This window comes from Rhinoraja longicauda, chromosome 9 (assembly GCF_053455715.1).
Source record: "Rhinoraja longicauda isolate Sanriku21f chromosome 9, sRhiLon1.1, whole genome shotgun sequence".
In the NCBI taxonomy this organism is placed as follows: Eukaryota; Metazoa; Chordata; class Chondrichthyes; order Rajiformes; family Arhynchobatidae; genus Rhinoraja; species Rhinoraja longicauda.
The window spans coordinates 44,014,001-44,037,351 of record NC_135961.1 but is presented as its reverse complement, the minus strand read 5'-3'; the positions used below and the strand labels follow the sequence as shown (position 1 = coordinate 44,037,351).

The 23,351-nt window shown below is 44.7% G+C and overlaps 1 protein-coding gene across 3 annotated transcripts in view; it reads left to right on the top strand.

The window, feature by feature from the left end:
• akt3a (v-akt murine thymoma viral oncogene homolog 3a) overlaps positions 1-23,351 on the top strand; it is a 321,945-nt gene that overhangs the window by 140,258 nt on the left and 158,336 nt on the right. For all 3 annotated transcript variants that reach the window (XM_078405356.1, XM_078405355.1, XM_078405357.1), the window contains exon 3: positions 2,955-3,080. In XM_078405356.1, the coding sequence (XP_078261482.1) occupies positions 2,955-3,080 (126 nt within the window). The remainder of the gene's footprint in view (positions 1-2,954; positions 3,081-23,351) is intronic.

Here is a 23,351-nt window from a genome sequence, read left to right as displayed (position 1 = left end):
GAGGCTGCAGGGTGACTTGGATAGGTTGGGTGAGTTGGCAGATGCATGGCAGATGGAGTATAATGTGGATAAATGTAAGGTTATTCACTTTGGTGGCAAGAACAGGAAGGCAGATTGTTATCTGAATGGTATCAGATTAGGAAAAGGGGAGGTGCAACGAGACTTGGGTGTTCTTGTACATCAGTCACTGAAAGTAAGCATGCAGGTACAGCAGGCAGTGAATAATGCTAATGGCATATTGGCCTTCATTACGAGAGGATTTGAATTTAGGAGCCAGGAGGTCCTACTGCAGTTGTACAGGGCCCTGGTGAGATCGCACCTGGAGTATTGTGTGCAGTTTTGGTCTCCTAATTTGAGGAAGGACATTCTTGCTATTGAGGGAGTGCAGCGTAGGTTCACCAGGTTAATTCCCGGGATGGCGGGTCTGACATATGATGAAAGAATGGGTCGACTGGGCTTGTATTCACTGAAATTTAGAAGGATGAGAGGGAATCTGATGGAAACATATAAAATTCTTAAAGGATTGGACAGGCTAGATGCAGGAAAAATGTTTCTGATGTTGGGAGAGTCCAGAACCAGGGGTCACAGTTTAAGAATAAGGGGTAGGCCATTTAGGACTGAGATGAGGAAAAATAGAGTTGTGAATCTGTGGAATTCTCTGTCGTAGAAGGCAGTGGAGGCCAATTCACTGGATGTTTTCAAGAGAGAGTTAGATTTAGCTCTTAGGGCTAAAGGAATCAAAGGATATGGGGAAAAAGCAGGAACGGGGTACTGATTTTGGATGATCAGCCATGATAATTGATTGTTGGTGCTGGCTCGAAAGGCCAAATGGCCTACTGCACCTTTTTTTTCTATGTTTTTCTATGTTGCTATCCGGGAATCATTCTGGGGAACCTCAGTACCCTTTCCACAGCCTCCATATTCACCATGTAATGGGGCAATCAGAACTGCACGCAATACTCCAAATACGCATCGTGATCTTCTGACTCTTATACTCATTCCCCTTACCTATGAAAGCTAGCATGCCATATGCTTTCTTTACCACTCTATCTCCTTTTGTTGCCACATAGATGGGGTTATGGACTTGAACCCCGATTCCTTTGTACACCCAATGCTGTTTAAGGTCATGCCATTAATTATATATTTTCCCCACAGATTTCACCTTTGAGTTCAGCACCTCACACATGCTTGTATTAAATTTAATTTGCTATTTCTCCGCGCATTTCCACAGATGATCCATATCCCGTTGTATACTTTGACATCCTCCCTCGTAGTCTGTGAACCCAGCAATCTTGGTGTCATCTGCAAACTTACTAACCAACTCGTCTATGCCTACATTCCTTGTTTTCGTGTTTATGCAACAATGGCTTATCCCACAGTTACTATCAGTTTGATAATTGTCCTGCTCAGGATCTTGCCTACTTAGAAGTTTATATATATGGTCTAGTGTTTCAGACTATCATTTTTTCAAATATTAAAAAAAGATTGATTGTGTGTACATTAACATTTTATCAATACATCTTTTGAATGGTTATTGATGAAAAGTTGACTTTGTGAAATGTTATTGGCTGTTGTGCTTAGTTGGCCTTCTCATTTAGTACTTATCAGTAGCTATGTAACTCTTAAGAGACAAAGGTGTCATATTATGTGGGGAGGTTATGTGGAAACAGTTTTTTTTAATGCCTTGTTTAAATATAATATTTATGAAACTTGTTGATATGTATGAGATGTCCATAAGTCGAGCATCCATAAATTGGGAGGACCTGTACTGCTCACTTCTGCATTAATTTTCTCAGTAATTGATTTAAAAGTCAGTATCGTTGGTAACTTGTTGACAGATTCGAAAAACTCCATGAACACGTGCTTGTCCAATAAATTCATTCTACTCGAAACTGGTGAAGGATGATACACCTGCAGTTTTGCACCAAAGGTAGTTACAGTCTGATTAAGCAGTCTAATAACGATTCAGTGATGCATTTTCTATTAACATTAATGCATTGTTTAATTAATATTAATACATTGTTTGACAGTAAATATAAAGTACTTATTGGTAGACACAATGCTGGAGTGACTCAGTGGGTCAGGCAGCATCTCTGGAGAGAAGGAATGGGTGACGTTTCGGATTGAGACCCTTCTTCAGACTGATTGGTGTTGACTTAGAACAATTTCAAATTAATTCATAAATTCAAATTGATAAATTGATAAAGAATTCCGTTAGTTTTTGGAATGACCTGCCAAGTGGTAAAGGTGAGTACAATTACTATTTAAAAAAAATGTTTGGACAGGTTCATGGGTAAGAAAGTTTCAAAGAGATATGTACCAAATGCAGGCAAATAGCTCAGGAAGACGTCTTGGTTGACAAAGACAAATTGGGCCGGAGAGCCCATGGCAACGCTGTATACCTTTAACTCAGTACCAGACTAAATGTTATTTTTTGTTTATTTTCTCCTCATTACAATTAATATTTTTACTGATTAAATGTGTGTTTAAAGTTGTAATTGTGGGTGAAGGTGCACAAGGATAGCATGTCAAATGTTGTTTTTCAGTCGAATAATTGATGATCTTGAAAGACCAGTTGTTTCTTTCCATAGATCACGCTCAATGTGAATCCTGTACTGGCTGAGAATATCGTATCGAAAAGTAGATAGCGAAGATTGTATTTTTGTCAGTCTCACATTATTTACCTGGTATCTAAAAATTCTAAACTAAAATTCCATTATAATATTTTCACAGGCTGAACATGAGCTCCAAATGTCTACCTTTATTTAGATGTGTCAATTTCTAGAAATAACAATTCAGCCTAATTTTGACTATCTATCTTTAATAAAACTTTTATTTCAGAGGAAAGTTGTGTTTTTTCCTCCCCATGGAAAAGGAAATTGAGCATAATCCTCTACTTGTAGAGATTAGTTACCTCTGTTCAGTTGCTAAGTATCTTTTATTTTTTTTGGTAGGGGAATATATCAAAAACTGGAGACCAAGGTATTTTTTATTGAAGACTGACGGATCATTCATTGGATACAAGGAGAAACCTCAAGATGCAGATCTACCATACCCTTTGAATAATTTCTCGGTGGCAAGTAAGTCTTGAAGTAATTTTTTTTGTAGTTTTCTGGATATTTACAGCATTATCTCAGATGTGATTTTATTTTTAGTTCAAATGCTCTGTGCTATTGTTTTTCATGATCCTCTTTGTATTAATTTCATATATTTGAAAGTCTAGAGGGTAGGATTGGCATAGAGGGGCTTGGTCGAAGGTCCTGCATCCATGCTGTTTAGATCTATGAACCGAAAAATCATAATTTTGGAAGGTATTTCTACTGGACAGAATATTCACTATTACGCATGAATTAGAAGGAAATTCTAATACACTTAAATTTGTCACACAACTTGTAAAACATGAAATGTTAGCCCTTTCAGCAATATAATTTAGTTTAACTGTAAAAGAGATTATTATTTTCATAAGTAATGTGAACAAAAAAAAAGCACCAACAGAATATTCATTTGATGTTCCCAGAGCCAAATGTTTAGTTCATTTATTCTTATCAATCTTTACCAAGCTCAATTCACATGAAATTCACTTTTTAATCACTTGATTTCCTATGACTCATGAGTATTTAACTATATTCATTGAATAATTTGCTCATGGTTATGGCTACTGAAAATGGTAAACCTTAGGGCGTGAAATTTTAAAAAAACGGAAGATGCTGGAACTGTACAATAAACAAAATACCCATTTATGGGAAGAGAAACAAAAATAATGCTTCAGGTTGAAGAACCCTTCATCAGAACTGGGAAGGAAACAAAAATAAGTTGCAGACAGAGTGAGGGAGGGGCATATTTTTGAGAAGGTAAAACTGACGTGACCATGGGGATTAGCTATAACAAGGTTGACAGGTTAATAAGTGAATGGGAGCAGTTGGAAAGTGGAAAGTACATAGACAAAGGAATGTGCTTGTTATGAAATGCAAAGCAGGAAGACGAGTCAGGCTGAACATAACATCACTCCCAGAAGCTGGAGAAGAAATCAAACAAACTGAACCATTATCACAGATGGATGACTGATAAAGACACAAATCTATTAACCGGAAATTGTAGAATTCAATATCCAGTCCAGAAGGCTTCAATAGCTTAGATGGAATGTTGGGTTGCCTAACTGCATGTTTACTTTACACCTCATTGTAACAGTACAGGAGACCACAGATCAGTTAGATCACAGTGGGATGAAGAATTGAAGTAGCAGGTAAGGGGAAGCTCAGGTTCACCCTTGTGGACTATGTTCTGAAAAGTGATTACCCAATCTGTGCGTTTCTCCAACATACAGAAGTACACTTTGTGAACACTGGAATTCTATTTAGGTGCCTGGGTGGTGGGAAGGGAAGAGGTAAAAGGACAAGTAAGTGGTGCATTGTCTTCACTTGCAAGGGAATGTGCCATAAGGAGGAGTGTGGTTAGTAGGAATAGAAGAGCAGAGTTGTGAAGGGAACAGCCCTTGCAAAATGTTGAAAGGGAATAGGAGGGAAGATGTAACTGGTAGTGGAATCTCTTTGAAGGTGGTGTAAATTGTGGAGACTTTGGATCCAATTGGATCCAAAATTAGCATACATAGATCATAATCATCATAATCTTACTTTATTAGCCAAGTATGTTTTGCAACATGCGAGGAATTTCATTTGCCATACAGTCATACCAATAAAAAGCAACACACAAAATACATGTTTACATAAACATCCACCACAGTGACTCCTTCACATTCCTCACTGTGATGGAAGGCGAAAAAAAGTTAGATCTCTTCCCTTCTTTGTCCTCCAGCGGTCAGGGGCCTCGAGCTTTGCGTTGACGGGACGATCTAACTCACGTGATCCTCCGCGCAATCCGCCGAACCCAGGCTTCACATGCTAGGTAGACAAGCCCTAAAGACAAGACGATCCCAGCAAAGCGTCGTGGAGCACAAATAGGGCAGAGTGAGATACGTAGGAAACTTCTGAACATCCACTGCATCCTGACCTGTCCCCAGCCGTCCTGACTATGTCTTGCTGCTGGATCCCGATAGGCCAGGACTCATCTCCCATCCTTGAGTCTGCCATTTCCCTTTTATCACCCCCTGTCCCTGTCACTAACTCCACCCATCTGCCAACTCCCCCCCCCTCACCTGTGTCCCCCTATCACTTGTCAGGCTTTGTCCCGTCTACCCCCCCCCCCCCCCCCACTACAATCAGTCTGAAGAAGGATCCCAACCTGAAACGACCATTCCCCACCACTGATCCTACCTGACCCGCGGAGTTCTCCAGCACTTAGTGTTTTTCTCAAGATTTCAGCATCTGGACTTTCTTGTGTCTCCTACATTTTTGTCTGTTCTTTTTTAAAATTATTCTCACCCTGTAACTTCCTGCATTCGGTCATTGAGTAGAAAACCTTGTTTTACACCTTATCACCATGATCATGCCAGTATTACCTGATCAGAGACATGCCCTCTTTCCCCACACCTTCACCCTTACTGCAGGTTAACAAACTGTTATTTCCTCCCCAGTTCTGATGAAGGGCGTACAATCTAAACATTAACTTTATTCATTTCTCACAGCGGCTGGGTATTTTCTGTTTTTATTTTAGATTTTCAGCATCTGCAGATTTTTATTTTTCATGTTTGTTTATTTGTACGATTAAGGATTTTTATCCCATCCTGCACTTAAAATGAGTGCATTGGACAAATAAAAAAGATATTCCTGCCAAAATGATGCATGTGAGAACAATACCAGATGTTTGTGATGTGATTGCTAGAAAAGAAAAAAAAGGTTTAATACAGATAATTTTAGTATGCACAAGCAGTTAGCACAATTAAGAAAGAAAGTGGAAATTGATTTTATCTAAAACAAGCTCTCTTACTGTAAGCAAAGGACTCGTGTTTGAATAAATCTGAATAAGTTATCACGTGCTCCAAAGCAAAAAGTTTGAGCTGTAGGTTTAGGTTTACTATTGTAACATGTATAAAGTACCGTGAAAAGTTTTGTTTTTGCATGCTATGCAAACAGATCAGATAAATAATTAATGGATACAATCAGTCCAAACTCAAGTGCAAGAGATTGAGCAAAGGGGAAGATACAGAGTGCAGAATATAGTTCTCAGCATTGTGGTGCATTGCAGCACATCAGTTCCATAGAAAAGTACAATGTCCTCAATGGGATAGAGGTGAATTAAACAGCACTCCAGCTCATGGAAGGAACATTCGGAAGTCTGATAATCGAGGGATAGAAATGTTTCTGAGTCTAGTGGTGCGTGCTTTCAAGCTTCTGTACCTCTGTCGGATGGGAGTAGGGAGAAGAAGAAATGACCAAGGTGGGACAAGTCTTTGATTATGTTGGCTGCTTTTCCGAGGCAGCGTGAAGTGTAGATGTAGTCAACAGTGGGAAGTTTGGTCTTTGTGGTTGTCTGGGATACAACTACAATTATCTGCAATATCTTGCAGTGTTGGGCAGAGCTGTTCCCAATATTATAATGGAAAGATAATATGCCATATTTTTGCTTATGGCAGATATCTGGAGAGATTGTATTTGCTGCTGTAATGCAGACTGATTATTAATTGTCATGTTTAAATGTACATAAAATAATTGTGCTTAACTTCATTTTTTGAAATTCCAAATATGTTCTCTTCCATTGTAGGGACATAGGGATTGGCCAGGTAGTAGAATCCTCGGATTGGTTTACGGTCACGGGGTGAGGGAGCGCGGGGTATTTAAATGCCTGGCGCCAAACTGTAGATGAAGATTAGATTAGTGAGCGAAGTTAGTGTAGTCCAAGAAGAAGTGCGTTGCGTTTGTCACGGGTTTTATACCAATAAAGTATTTGGATAATACCGCTCGTTTGGACTCACTACATTGGTGACCTCGAACGTAAAAAGCAAGAAGCAGCATGTCGCAGGCGGGAGCGAGCGCGGGTGAGATTCATCTACCGCCGTTCTGGGCCCATCAGCCGCACCTGTGGTTTGTGCAGGCAGAATCACAGTTCCATCTTAAAAATGTGGAGGAAGACCAGGAGAAGTACCACCACCTGGTGAGCTGTCTGCAGGCGGAGGTGGCTGCGCGGGTCAGCCGATACCTGACCAGTCCACCCCAAACGAACCAGTACGTGGGGCTCAAGAAGCTCCTGCTGCGGACCTTCGGCTGGGCCCAGAACCAGCGGGCTCTGAAGCTCCTCCATTTGCCAGACCTGGGGCAGCGGCTGCCGTCGGAGTTGATGTCCGAGATGCTGACTTTGGCGGGCGACCATCAGCCATGCATGATATTTGAAGCGGCCTTTCGGGAGAAGCTACCTGGGGACGTCAGGTTGGTGTTGGCGGACGTCTCTTTTGAAGATCCGGTAGCGTTCGCCGAGAAGGCCGACACGCTCATTAGGGAGCGCAACACCCGAGACGGCTCCGTTAACCGGGTCTCGAGGCCCAGCGGCAGTCGGGGGTACGGCCGGGAGAGCGACGCATCGGCCGCTATTTCGCAGTCGGCCCGCCAAGAGAGGGCGGCGGCGCCTGTTCATTGGCAGCGGGCTCGACCAACAGAGCCGGATAGGCGTGGCTGGTGCTCTTTCCATCGGCGGTGGGGCAGCGAGGCACGAAGCTGTAGATCCCCGTGTTCGTTTCCGGGAAACACCTGGGCCGATCGACTGTAGAGGCAGTCTCGATTGGCCGTAACCACCGCCTCTACGCTACGGATCAGAGTACCGGGATCGTTTTCCTAGTGGATACGGGAGCGGTCGTAAGTATTGTGCCCCCCTTTGACTGTGAAGTTCGAGTGGGGGAAAAGGGCCCGCCCCTAATTGCAGTGAATGGTAGCACCATCCGTACATACGGTAAAAGGACTATGTCCCTGTCCTTTGAGTCCAGGACTTACCGTTGGGAATTCATCGTTGCGGATGTGGGCCAGGCCATATTGGGTGCAGATTTTCTATGGGCGTTTTCTTTGGTCGCAGACGTCCGAGGGAGGGGTCTGCAGCCCTCGGCTGATGTACGGCCTCGGGGTACTGGACCAGAGGCTTCTACAAGCGACGCCCCACCCAGCCTAGTTATCCAATCCATTACCACGGCTCCCGGTCAGTTCGATGCGGTCCTAGCCGACTTCCCGCAGCTCCTCGTCCAGCGTTTTGATTCACCTTCGGAGAAGCACGGGGTCGTCCATTTCATCCCAACCGAGGGGCCGCCGGTTTTTGCCCGGGCACGGCGCCTCCCACCCGACAAGCTGGCCAGGGCGCGAGAGGAGTTCCTAAACTTGGAGAGGTTGGGAATTATTCGGCCTTCGAGTAGTCCGTGGGCCTCCCCCTTGCACATGGTTTCCAAAGCGTCTGGGGGGTGGAGACCATGTGGTGACTTCCGTCGACTCAACGCGGCAACACGGCCGGACCGCTATCCGATTCCACACATTCAGGACTTTTCAGCTAGCCTGGAGGGGGCGACAATATTTTCAAAAATTGATTTGGTGCGGGGATACCATCAGATCCCGGTCCACCCGCCGGACATTCCAAAAACAGCGACCATTACTCCGTTCGGACTGTTTGAGTGGTTGCGTATGCCTTTCGGCCTTAAAAATGCAGCTCAGGCATTCCAGCGTCTGATGGACCGGGTGGGTCGAGGGTTGCCGTTTGTCTTTATTTATCTTGACGATATTTTGATTGCCAGCCGTTCGGTCCAGGAGCACTTGGTCCACCTCCGCACGGTGTTCCAGAGGCTGCAAGACCATGGCCTGATTCTCCATCCGGACAAATGCCAATTCGGCCTGTCCGCGGTGGATTTTTTGGGTCACCGGGTTACTCCGGCCGGTGCCACTCCTTTACCAGCTAAGGTGGACGCGGTCCGCTCTTTCCCCCGCCCGACTACCATCAAGGGCTTGCAGGAATTCGTGGGCATGGTCAATTTCTATCATCGGTTCGTGCCTGCAGCAGCTCGGATTATGCGCCCCCTTTTTCAATGTCTCGCGGGTAACCCCGCTGAGTTGGTATGGTCCGTAGCTGCGGAGACGGCTTTTGTTGCGGTCAAACAGGCCCTCGCCAACGCCACCATGCTGGTGCACCCGCGCTCCTCCGCCCCCACAGCTCTGACGGTGGATGCCTCAGACGTGGCGGTGGGTGGGGTTTTGGAGCAGCAGGTCGACGGTAATTGGCAGCCTCTGGCGTTTTTCAGCAGGCAGCTCTCTCGAGCGGAGCTCAAGTACAGTGCGTTCGATAGGGAGCTTCTGGCCCTTTATTTAGCAGTCCGCCACTTCCGTTATTTTTTAGAAGGCCGTTCTTTCGTGGCCTACACGGATCACAAACCTCTGACATTCGCTTTTGCTAAGGTTTCTGATCCGTGGTCGGCTCGCCAGCAGCGGCACCTAACCCTGATTTCGGAGTTTACGACCGATGTCCGTCATATTGCGGGTAGACTGAATGCCGTTGCTGGTGCCCTGTCCCGGCCGGCCATTCCCTCCGTAGCCGTGGTTGGTAAACAGGTGGATTTCCAGGAGCTAGCGGAGGCTCAGCGCCTGGAAGGGACTGCCGCGGTGTACGCCTCCACAACCTCGGGACTGCGTTTGGAGCAGGTGGCGTGTGGCCCCACAGGTACCAAGTTGTGGTGTGACGTTTCCCTCCCACGCCCTCGCCCGGTGGTGCCTGCCGCTCTGCGGCGTAAGGTTTTTGAGGCCATTCATGGCCTGGCACATCCGTCCATCAGGGCGACTTCAGCCATGGTGGCTGACCGGTTTATCTGGCATGGCCTGCGAAAGCAGGTGGCAGCCTGGGCACGCGCCTGCATTCCGTGCCAGACCTCCAAAGTCCATCGTCACGTCCAGCCCCCATACCAGAGATTTGAGGTTCCCCCCGTCCGTTTTTTCCACATTCATGTGGATTTGGTGGGTCCATTGCCCTATTCTAGGGGTTACACTCACCTACTGACGGTGGTTGATCGGTTCACTCGTTAGCCGGAGGCGCTCCCGTTGTCGGACACCTCGGCGGCCTCCTGTGCACGGGCCCTGGCGTTGCATTGGGTGGCTCGTTTCGGGGTCCCGGCTATTATCACTACGGATCGGGGGGCCCAGTTCACCTCGTCCCTCTGGGCCGCGTTGGCACAGCTGTATGGCTCGCGCTTACAGCAGACCACCGCCTATCATCCCCAAGCCAACGGGATGGTTGAGCGTTTCCATCGGCAGCTGAAGGCGTCCCTCTGTGCTCGCCTGACTGGCTACGATTGGGCTGACCAGCTGCCTTGGGTCCTCCTCGGCATTCGTACGGCCCCGCGGGCTCAGCTGGGCACATCTTCGGCTGAGCTCGTCTACGGTTCGCCCCTGCGGGTGCCGGGCGACATTCTCCCTTCCACTCCCGCCTTGCCGCCATCCGTCACGTCAGTCTTGGGCTCCCTCCGGGAATGGGTGGGTTCTCTGGCTCCAGTCCCGGCCTCCAGTCACGGAAGCACAGCAGTTCACGTTCCGTCGGAATTGCGGAGCTGTGATTTCGTGTTTCTTCGGAAAGATTGCCACCGCCCCCCTCTCCAGCCGGTTTACCAGGGCCCGTTCCAGGTGCTCAAAAGAGGGACTGTAACCTTCACCTTGCAGGTAGGAAATCGTCAGGAGCTTGTTTCAGTGTCCCGTCTCAAGCCGGCCCATTTGGACCAGGACCTCCCCGTGTCGGTGGCTCAGCCGCCGCGCCGGGGCCGGCCTGTGGCTGCTCGACTGGTCCCGCCAGCGGCGCCCAGTTTACCACCTCTTGGGCCTCCGCCGCCTATGGTTGGGCCCGGGCTGCCGTTGTTGATCAAGTGCCCCCCGTCACCTACACCCTCCGCTCCAGTGGACCCCCCATCGCCTCCAGCGGCAGCGTCCACCCCGCCTCCTGTCACGCTGGGGGTATCGGTTTCCCCCCTCCGTACACGTTCTGGGCGGGAGGTTCGGGCGCCCGTGAGGTATGGTTTTGAGGGTTCTGGGGGGGGTCATGTAGGGACATAGGGATTGGCCAGGTAGTAGAACCCTCGGATTGGTTTACGGTCACGGGGTGAGGGAGCGCGGGGTATTTAAATGCCTGGCGCCAAACTGTAGATGAAGATTAGATTAGTGAGCGAAGTTAGTGTAGTCCAAGAAGAAGTGCGTTGCGTTTGTCACGGGTTTTATACCAATAAAGTATTTGGATAATACCGCTCGTTTGGACTCACTACATTGATTATGTACTCTTTTTGGATGGATGAAAATTGGTTATTATTGTGAAGGGTTAGGAGGGTGGATCATTGTGGTGATTATTGGAAGCCATTCTACACATTGCAAATTTACTCAGATACCAGTGTAAAAATATTTCTTGTAGACACAAGAAACTGCAGATGTTGCCTTACAAAAAAATTAGTAAAAAATTATAATAGATGTAGGTTCAAGATGAAAGATCAGCTGGACACTGGTGTGACTCATTTGCATTTCTTCAAATTACAACCAAGGAATCAATGACCGAATGGCAGAGCAGACTCAATGGGCCAAATGCTCTAATTCTGCCCCTTTGTCTTATTATCTCATTAGTCTTTTATGATCACCTGAAAGGATGGCATGTGTATCTTTGTTTAAATCCCTCATTTAGAAAAATACCTATTTGCGTGTATTATGTTAACATGTACTTGTGAGGTCTGAGTGAGATTTGAACTTGCAACTTTCTAAATATGATGAAAGTGCGACCAATTAAGCCATGTCTGACGCATCATTAACGGAGTAATTGAATACATTTCCAATCGGTAATAATTATAAGGAAAATGAAATGTTTATATTTGTACCTGAAATTAGCTGAGTTTAAATATGGTCCTTTCAATAGGATGCTTTGGCATGATTCTTCCTTGGGGTTTTTATTTTGTTTTAATGCCGAATTTTAATTGTGCAAAAATAAATGGTTTGCCAAAAAAATTAATCTGTTCTAACTTGATTAAATACAACATTTTGTAGATCAGTGCTATTCCTCCTGCTGAGGGCAACAAGCTGATGAGTCAATCGCAACAATGGGATATTCTTTCTTTGTTTTTTACTTCCCTCCTGTTCTATTAACAGACAATAGACAATAGGTGCAGGAGTAGGCCATTCGGCCCTTCGAGCCAGCACCACCATTCAATGTGATCATGGCTGATCATTCTCAATCGGTACCCCGTTCCTGCCTTCTCCCCATACCCCCTGACTCCACTATCGTTAAGTGCTCTATCTAGCTCTCTCTTGAATGCATTCACAGAATTGGCCTCCACTGCCTTCTGAGGCAGAGAATTCCACAGATTAACAACTCTCTGAGTGAAAATGTTTTTCCTCATCTCCGTTCTAAATGGCCTACCCCTTATTCTTAAACTGTGGCCCCTGGTTCTGGACTCCCCCAACATTGGGAACATGTTTCCTGCCTCTAAACTGTCCAACCTCTTAATAATCTTATATGTTTCGATAAGATCCCCTCTCATCCTTCTAAATTCCAGTGTATACAAGCATAGTCGCTCCAGTCTTTCAACATACGACAGTCCCGCCATTCCGGGAATTAACCTAGTAAACCTACGCTGCACGCCCTCAATGGCAAGAATATCCTTCCTCAAATTTGGAGACCAAAACTGCACACAGTACTCCAGGTGCGGTTTCACTAGGGCCCTGTACTCTTTGCTCCTATACTCAACTCCTCTTGTTATAAAGGCCAACATTCCATTGGCTTTCTTCAGTGCCTGCTGTACCTGCATGCTTCCTTTCAGTGACTGATGCACTAGGACATCCAGATCTCGTTGTACGTCCCCTTTTCCTAACTTGACACCATTCAGATAATAATCTGCCTTCTTATTCTTACCATCAAAGTGGATAACCTCACACTTATCCACATGAAACTGCATCTGCCATGCATCCGCCCACTCACACAACCTGTCCAAGTCACCCTGCAACCTCATAGCATCTTCCTCACAGTTCACACTACCACCCAGCTTTGTATCATCTACAAATTTGCTAATGGTACTTTTAATCCCTTCATCCAAGTCATTAATGTATATTGTAAATAGCTGCGGTCCCAGCACCGAGCCTTGCGGTACTCCACTAGTCACTGCTTGCAATTCTGAAAGGGACCCATTTATCCCCACTCTTTGCTTTCTGTCTGTCAACCAATTTTCTATCCATGTCAGTACCCTACCTCCAATACCATGTGCTCTAATTTTGCCCACTAATCTCCTATGAGGGACCTTGTTGAAGACTTTCTGAAAGTCGAGGTTCCCCACATCCACCGGCTCTCCCCTGTCAATTTTCCTAGTTACATCCTCAAAGAATTCCAGAAGATTAGTCAAGCATGATTTCCCCTTAGTAAATCCATGCTGACTCGGAACGATCCTGTTACTGCTATCCAAATGCTCCGCAATTTTGTCTTTTATAATTGACTCCAGCATCTTCCCCACCACTGATGTCAGACTAACTGGTCTATAATTTCCTGTTTTCTCTCTCCCTCCTTTCTTAAAAAGTGGGATAACATTAGCTACCGTCCAATCCACAGGAACTGATCCTGAATCTATAGAACATTGGAAAATGATCACCAATGCATCCATAATTTCTAGAGCCACCTCCTTAAGTACCCTGGGATGCAGACTATCAGGCCCTGGGGATTTATCAGCCTTCAGTCCCATCAGTCTACCCAACACCATTTCCTGCCTAATGTGGATTTCCTTCAGTTCCTCTGTCACACTAGGATCTCTGGCCACTAGAACATCTGGGAGATTGTTTGTATCTTCCTTAGTGAAGACAGATCCAAAGTACCGGTTCAACTCGTCTGCCATTTCCTTGTTCCCCATAAAAAATCCCCCTGCTTCTGTCTTCAAGGGACCCACATTTGCCTTGACTATTTTTTTCCTCTTCACATACCTAAAAAAGCTTTTACTATCCTCCTTTATATTATTGGCTAGCTTACCCTCGTACCTCATCTTATCTCCCCGTATTGCCTTTTTAGTTATCTTCTGTTGCTCTTTAAAAGAGTCCCAATCCTCTGGCTTCCCACTCTTCTTTGCTATGTTGTACTTCTTCTCTTTCATTTTTATGCTGTCCTTGACTTCCCTTGTCAGCCATGGGTGCCTCTACTCCCCTTAGAATCTTTCCTCCTCTTTGGGATAAATTGATCCTGCAACTTCTGCATTATTCCCAGGAATACCTGCCATTGCTGTCCACCATCTTCCCTGCTAGCGCCTCCTTCCAGTCAATTCTGGCCAGCTCCTGCCTCATGCCTCTGTAATTCCCTTTGCTATACTGTAATACTGACAAGATGACCATGACCTTTCCTTTTACACATTGTATTGTGCCATTTGCAGAATGTTGAACAATTATTCTCCAAATTTTGAGTTCTTGGAGAAATTGAAGTTTAAGATATGAAATAGGTTGTGGTTATCTACTCCTTGATCAACATTAACTGCAAGTGTGATGGATGACTGTGACTTAAGTGTGAGTTAGAATATGGGTGTCATACTGTTCAAGTTAATGGAAGATGGAAAATGGGATCCTTACCAGGAAAACATTGAAATAGTGGGTAACAGTGATTTATTGGTTTTGGATAAGTTTTACAATCTTGTTCTGGGACCTTATCAGCTTGCAGAGAGATCTGTTGTGGGGTTCTGCATTACCTTCTGTTTAGGTAGTCACTGGCATCAGTGTAGGTGAGGCTTTCAGAAATTGGGCTGACTCAGGGTTAGATGCAGACCTTAAGAAAATGGGCTGATGTGTTGTAGAGGTCAGAATTATTTCAGAGATGGCTGTGGGTGGCCTGTTAAATAAGAGAAAATGGCTTCAGGGAACAGCATGTTAATGCAAGAGAAGTCAACCCCTTCCCCCATGCCTTCACAACAATAACCAATATTTGATTATTTGCCTATATTAAAAACAAATGTGTAATAAATATTGCTCAGTACATGTTGGAGCAATATAACAGCCACTAGAAATTTCAGAAAATAAAATTAGCACAAGCGCAATTATTTTTATGTGCTTCTAAACATAACAACTAACAATAGGTGTCTGCATTACATCAACAAATAAAATCAGTCTAGACATGTGTGATATATTATATCTTTCATTTTCTTACAACATAGGAGGCCATGCGATCCATCAAGTCTCTGCAGGTTCTTGGATCAATCGCAACAATTTAATTTTCCCACATTTCTCAGTTACTATTCTCAATCACTTAACCATTAGCTCATCCTCCTGACATCCACCTACACTTGGGGTAATTTACTCTAGCCAATTAACCCATCAACCAGCACATCTTTAGGATCTATCAAGAAATTAGACCATCAAGGGAAATCTGTGCAAAGCCAAGGAGAATGTGGAAACTTCATGCAAATATAAACAGGTTGAACGTTGGTTTCTGGAGCTGTAAGGCGGCAACACTACCAGCTGAGCCAAATCCACCCCTCGTGCCAGTCACATGTTGAAAGTTATTGGATAGCTCAGAATGTGGTCAAACAGGATGCCCAGTTTATAATTGGTCAGATTCAGCCTGAGATGCTAAGGTCCAGAATTGGAACTGAAGTAAGGTTAATGGAGGAATGGACACTGCCTTTGTTCTTTCCGGTGTTTAATTGCTGAAAATTGCAAGTTATTTTGATAAGATGCCAGACAAGCAGAATGGGACAATTGAGGAAATGAAAAAGTAAAGCAGGGTATTAATATAATAAATAGTATTGTTAAGTTGCACATGCGACCTGGTGATTTTTGCATCAAGTCACGAGAGTACAGCATGTGCGTGAGAAATAAGTGGGTCATGGATAGATGTCTGGGGAACAATATAAATGGCTCAGATACAAATGTTTTTTCTTTTGAATTTCTTATTTAGTAAATGCAATTGTGGTCATACAGTTCACCATGTCCACACTGAGCAGTGGGCAACTACCCATAATCATTCCAAATTCCAGCACTTGAGGAAAGTGCCCAAGGGTGCAGTGCTGCCGGAGCTCACTGGAGCGCCGCTCCGGCGCCTCCGTAAAAAATAAAGCCAGAATAAACAGCGGGGAATTTAAACTAGCGGGGAATTTAACAGCGGCCGCTCCGGCACCAATGACAGGTCCGGCACCTAAAAAATTAGCACTGCAACACTGGGAAAGCCTTCTATGCCTGAGCAATTCAAATGCTCATCTAGACATTTAACTCTGCTTCCACCACTGTCTTAGGTTGTGCATGCCAGGTTGTCATCACTGTTGGGGTCAGTTCCCCTCTAAATCTCTTGCACTTTATCTAGTTTTATGTTACCTAGTTTTATTCATCTCTATCCCATTGTAAGGACCATATTTCCTGCAATCTTCCCTGTCGATATCGCTCATTATTTTATGTATCTCAATCATGTCTCCTCTTAACCCCTGTTCCAGAGAAAATGGACCTAGCCTCTCCAGTCTTTTCGCAGAACTGAAACACCACCCTAGGCAACATACTGGTGAATCTCCTCAGCACACAGCATGTGCGTGAGAAATAAGTGGGTCATGGATAGATGTCTGGGGAACAATATAAATGGCTCAGATACAAATGTTTTTTCTTTTGAATTTCTTATTTAGTAAATGCAATTGTGGTCATACAGTTCACCATGTCCACACTGAGCAGTGGGCAACTACCCATAATCATTCCAAATTCCAGCACTTGAGGAAAGTGCCCAAGGGTGCAGTGCTGCCGGAGCTCACTGGAGCGCCGCTCCGGCGCCTCCGTAAAAAATAAAGCCAGAATAAACAGCGGGGAATTTAAACTAGCGGGGAATTTAACAGCGGCCGCTCCGGCACCAATGACAGGTCCGGCACCTAAAAAATTAGCACTGCAACACTGGGAAAGCCTTCTATGCCTGAGCAATTCAAATGCTCATCTAGACATTTAACTCTGCTTCCACCACTGTCTTAGGTTGTGCATGCCAGGTTGTCATCACTGTTGGGGTCAGTTCCCCTCTAAATCTCTTGCACTTTATCTAGTTTTATGTTACCTAGTTTTATTCATCTCTATCCCATTGTAAGGACCATATTTCCTGCAATCTTCCCTGTCGATATCGCTCATTATTTTATGTATCTCAATCATGTCTCCTCTTAACCCCTGTTCCAGAGAAAATGGACCTAGCCTCTCCAGTCTTTTCGCAGAACTGAAACACCACCCTAGGCAACATACTGGTGAATCTCCTCAGCACCCTCTCCAGTGCTATCACAATCTTCTTAGAATGTAGTGCCCATAACTACTTGCAGTACTCCAATGATGTCTGGCCAATGTGTAAGAAAGTTGGAAACCCCTTCTCTTGTATTCATTGCCATGGCTAATGAAGGCCAGTATCTTATATATCCACCTGCATATAATTATCTGCAATGTTACCTTCAAGGATCTTTGGATTTGGATGCTAAGGTTCTTCTGTTCCTCAGCATTCCCTAGAACCTTACTGTTGATTGTGTATACACTTAACAGGATTAAACTTCATGTGAAATTTCTCAGTCCATTTCATCAACACATCGACATCACCCTGCAGCCTTAGACTACCCTTCACACTGTCAACAATGCCACCAATCTTTGTGACATCTAAATTTGCTGATCATGCCTTCTATCCATGTCCAAGTAATTCACATATATATTAGAAACTGCAAGGGTCCCAGCAGTAATCCACGTGGAACACCAGAAGTCACAAGCATCCAATCAGAAAATCAACCCTCTACCATAATTGTCTGTCTCCTATAAGCGATTTCGATATTCCGACTGAGCATGCCCAGGTCATAGGTCGCGGGGGCATAGAATTGTCGCCAGCTGATCTACTACGTATAAACAAACCTTCGTTGCATCCGTTTTTTCCAGTGTTTCTTCGTATAGGTAAGAAAATACTGTTTTCAAATCTGTTAATTTGGTGTATATACGGTTAATTAGTAAAAACTACGATGATTTTGTAGGGTTTTTTGCTTTATGCGGCGAGTTCCCCTCAATTCTCCCCGACTCTTTAACTTGTCCTGGAGCTGTGGAACCGCGGCGGCGGCAGCAGGGACTGGAGGCAGAAGCTGCCGGCGAAGGCTCACTGGAGAGCGGATCGCCACCGACCCAGAGTCGGGACAAGGCAATCGATCGCAGCGCCCCCTAGTAAACAACAAACTCAAAGAAACTTTCCTCCTCGCCGCCACCCCTCACCCCGGGGATGCGGGGCTTCTGAACAACAACTACAACACTTGTGTTTGTTCTTATTTCGTTGCGTTGGAGGGAGACGGGGCCGGGGAAGAGAGTGGAGGAGCGGTGCAGATATCGCTGGTGCTGAGAGAGAGGGGAGAGGAAGAGAAAGAGGGGGGGAGAGAGAGGGGGGGAGAGAGAGAGAGGGGGGAGAGAGTCGGAGCAGCGGGTGAGAACAGGAGCGCGGGGAGGGGGAGGGTCAGAGGGTCCGGTGTAGGAGCGTCGCCACCTGCAGGGGCTGCTCCCTCCTTAGTAGTTTTTAACTAATTAACCATATTACTAATTAACCATAATTAATCATCATAGTTTTTACTAATTAACCATATATACACCAAATTAAGTTTTGAAAACAGTATTTTCTTACCTCCATGGAGAAAAACTGGAAAAAATGGATGAAATGAAGGTTTGTTTACACGTAGCTGGCGACAATTCTATGCCCCCGAACCTATGACCTGCGCATGCTCCGTCGCAATACCGAACTCGCTTATTGCCAAGTCAATTTTGGATCCAGTTTGCCAATATATTTTGAATCCCATGGCCCAAAAGGTTTAAGACCTCTTCCGATGTGGAATCGTGTCAAAGACCTTAATGAAGTCCATGTAAACTACATCTCCAGTAACACCATCAATACCCTTTTTTACTTCCTCAAAAAATTCTGTCAGATAGCTCAGACATTGGTACAAGAGACATTGGCCCTTGTGAACATGTTTGTGATGATGTGCCGCCTTGAAATACTGAAATTGACGAGCAGGAGCAAAATCTGTCTTGGATTTAAACAGTTTTGGAGGGGAAAAGGTTTTCCCAATTATCAGACACCATTGTTTCTTAAGAACACAGCTGCAACTTTCACTGCGGGTGGCCTTTGAAACTGACAAGGAATCCTTGACACTTGGGCAACTATACTATTAAACAATGTAAAATGCAACATAGAGTCTTTAGTATTGGCTTTCAGTAACAAAATTAACTTATTGCTATTGAAAAGATCTTTATTTTTGAAAATTCTGTGGCGAAAAATAAGTTAATGTGATTATGATGCTCTCGATCCCTTAGCCCCCTTTTTAACCATTGACACAATTGTCTTTATAATGTGATTTCCTGTACTTGAGTTTTCTTAGGAAAGCAATTATAGTGTGATGGCAGAACTACCTGTACCATCTCTTCATTTATAGAGATTTATACTAGAAGCTTACCTTCCCCTTTGCTGAGTTCTCCAACTACAAATCTTGCTTCCTCTACGAATACCAATTTAAACATAAATATTCAATTAAGACCTCAACCTATATTTTCGGGCTCAACGCGCAGATTGTTGGTGAGGGAGTTTCAAGATTTTGATCCAGCGATTGAATAACGGTGATACATTTCCATGTTAGGATGGTGTGTGAGTTGGAATGCAACTTTCAGATGGTGGTGTTTACATGCTTTTGCTACTCATGCCTTTTTAACTGTTGTCCCTAATGGCCCCTACTCTTTCCCAAATGCTTTTGGATTTGGTATAATTCTATATGTCACAATATTTTGTGATCCCTCTTTGCCTTCTAATTTCCAATGTAAGCGTCACTGCTCTTGACTGGCCTGCCCTCTCGTTCTCAATATTTGCAAAATACTTTTTTCTTTTCCTGACCTCAAACTTTGAATAGACATGTCCCTCACAGATGCTGCCTGACTGGCTGAGTTCTTCCAACAGTTTGTTTTTTAAGATTGTTTAAGACTTCAGCATGTGTGTCAGTTTAGGTCATTCAAGATGTTACTGCTCAGGAATTCAAAGCTGATAACTTTCTCTAGTGTCGACCCATCAATGAAAACTGGCACACTATGGATAATTTGTATGGGCACATGGGCAGTAAAGTGGCGCAGCAGTAGAGTTGCTGCATTACAGAGCCAGAAACCTGGGTTCAATCCTGACAATGGCCCCTTGTCTGTTCAGAGTTTGTACATTCTCCTCATGACCTGCGTGGGTTTTCTCCAGGTGCTCTAGTTTCCTCCCACACTCCAAAGATATACAGGTTTGTAAGCTAATTGGCTTGGTATAATTGTAAATTATCCATAGTGTGCACAGGATAGTGTTAATGTACGGGGATCGATGGTTGGCGTGAACTCGATGGACCGAAGGGCCTGTTTCCGCTCTGTATCTCTAAGCTAAACTAAACTAAAACTTTGAGGTAGACTTTGGAACTTTTTTCCCAAGATGGAAAAATTAAATACTAGAAGGCATTGCTTTAATATGAGAGGAGCAAAGTTTAAAGGAGATGTACAGGGCAAGTTTATGCACAGAGGTGTTGAGTGCCTGGAATGCACTGCTGGGGATGGTGTTTGAGGCAGTTATGATAGTTGCATTTAAGAGAATTTTGGTTTGACATGGATATGCAGAGACTCAAAGGATATGTATTATGTGCAGGCAGCTAAGAGTTGATCTTGGCATCATTTTTGGCACAAACAATGTGGGCCAAAGGGTCGATTCTTGTGCCTTACTGTTCTCTGTTCTATAGTCAATAGTCGTTTATTTGTTACATACACATAAATGTGTAGTAAAATGAAACATTACCCGCAGTTGAACAATAAGACCAATAAGATTAATCAATAAAAATGCAATAACACATACAATCACAACTAACACCAAACAAAAAGAAACATCCATCACAGTGAGTCTCCTCCAGTCCCTCCTCACTGTGATGGAAGGCCACAATGTCTTTTTCTCTTCCCTGCCGTCTTGTCCCGCGGTCAGGCTGTTGGATTTGCCACGTCGGGGCGGTCGGGGCTCCCGATATTGAAGCCGCCGCTGGGCGGTGAAAGGTCAACGGCCTATTTCAGGCCGCGCCGGACGGTGAAAGGTCCGTGGCGGGCCGACCCAAGCCCCGCGATTCGGGGCGGGCGAACACGCTGCCTCTGCCGTTGCCGGAGCTCCCGATGTCGGCCCCCACCCAGGGGTCTGCGGGCTTCCGACGTCCACGCGGCCCGCGCCGGAGTCTCCGGAGACGAGTCGCAGCCGCGCCCGCAACATCCGCAGGCAGCCAGCGCCGCAGGTGGTGAGTCCGCGCCGCGGGCTCTGCGAACCAGAGCCCCAGGTGGTCCCAGGTGAATGGCCGGTGGTAGGCCGCAACGGGAACGGAGACACGACACAGAACAAAGGTCACGTCTCCGTTCTGGAGAGAGAATGTTACAGTTCCCGTTCCCCCCCACCCCCCCCCCCCCAAAACATAACATACAACACTACATCATATTAAACTACAATTCAGACAAAAACAACAAAAAATACAAAAGACAGACGGACTGCAGGCAAGCCGCAGCTGCGACGGCTTGTATTAGTTTATGTAAATGTTGTCAACGTGAAGCTTTGAAAATCTAAATTCAGCCAAAGAGAGAAAGCATTGGAAAGAAGGGAAAATAGAATACAAATAGAATTACCTGCATAGTTACACAAAAAGGAAAAAATAGCTGAAGTTACATACTTCCTCAGCCCCATGATCTGATGAGCCTTTGGGTGGATCCTGTCGACCGCCGAACCTTTGGGCGGGCCCTGAGGTACAACAAGCTTTCATATGGGTTCGCGGTCCAATGAGCCTTCGGGTGTTTTGGATGGGCACCATGGCCACGGCACCTCGGGAAGGCCTCCGCTGAGCGGCACCGGTAATTGAGATGGGGAGTGGGTTGTAGCTGTTGAATCTATCTCAATGGTTTGAAAGAGGAGACTAGTATTGCTGCTGATATAAAGTTGAATGGCAGTGTTGGCTATGAGGAATATGTACTCAGGTTTCAGGTAAACATAATCAACATCAATAAATTGCAGATACTGGGAAGCTGAAATAAAAACAGAATTTGTAATCACTTAGCTGGTTTGGGCAACATCTGTAGAAAAAGAAACAGCCAGGGTTTCATGTTAAAGCTCCTTTATAAGAGAGGCAGACAATAGATTTGTTTTAATTTGCAGAGAGTACAGGAGGAATGGAGAAGATAAAGAAATGTTTCTAAAGTGAAGCCAGGGTTGCCATGGGGATTAGCTACAAAGAAAGCAATCTGGTTACTGGGGGCAGAGTAGAGAGGAAGGGAGAACATGAAGAAAGGAACATAAACACTTGTTTATAGCTTGGCCCCGCAGCAACCCTGGCCTCTCCTTTCTTGGCCTCATATTTGTTCTTTATGACCCATCCATCTCTTCCCGCACTCTCTCTGCAACTTAAACCAAGTTAAAACAACTTAAACAGATGTTGACTGATTTGCTGAGCATTTCCAGATTTTTAAAAAAGTAGACTTAGATAGAATAAGTGAATAGAATATGGTAGGTAGAATATAAAATGGGGCAAAAATGTGAGAACATCCGGTGTTGTTGGAAGAAATAGAAATGTGGGATTTTATTTTACAAAAGGACATAGTGCAAGATTAGAGACATGTTGGAGACACAATATACTGCAGATGTTAGTATCTGGAGCAAAAAACAAAGTGCTGGAAGAATTCATTGGGTCTAAAGTGCTTTATTGTCAAATGTACTGAAACGGAACAGTGAAATACCATTGAAGTTGGCCTTGCCCCAATTCAGAATTTTAACTCGTGGGGCCGTCCTATCTTTATCCATAACTATTTAAAGCTAATAGAACAGTGATCATTGGTCCTAAAAGGCTCACCCATGGATGCATATGTTATTTGCCTTTCCTAAGAGTAGATCAAGCTTTGCTCTCTCCCATGCAAACTTTTCTGAAAATATATGACACATACCACTCTGTCTAAGCCCATGGCGCTATTGCAATCCCAGTCTATATTGGGAAAATATAGGTCACTTTAGATTTTTTGTGATTGCACACATTTCATCCCAAATTAATATTTCCATCCACCTCTTTGTGCACACGTGCACCCACTCACACTCCCTTTGAAGATGGCACTGGATTGGAAAAGACCGAATCAGATTTGCAGCAATATCGTTGTCCCTTCATTGTTGTGTAAGATAATTTTTATCTGTTTATTCACTTTATCCACTGTATCAAAGCATGGTTTAAAGAAAAATCATTCAGGTCTTCCAATCTTGTCTTCTCAATTAAAACCAGCTCAGCTCTTTTTAAAAAGCTTAACTGCTGCTTAGAGTGCTGTTTATTGGGACTATCTGGTTAGCATCTTAAACTTTCCAGTGAAGTACGTTGAGTTTATCGATTGGTATGATATACTAATAAATAACATTATTTTCAGCTCCACTAATCCCTTTTTTAAAGCTAGTTTGTTTATATCTTACTCTTTTTTCCA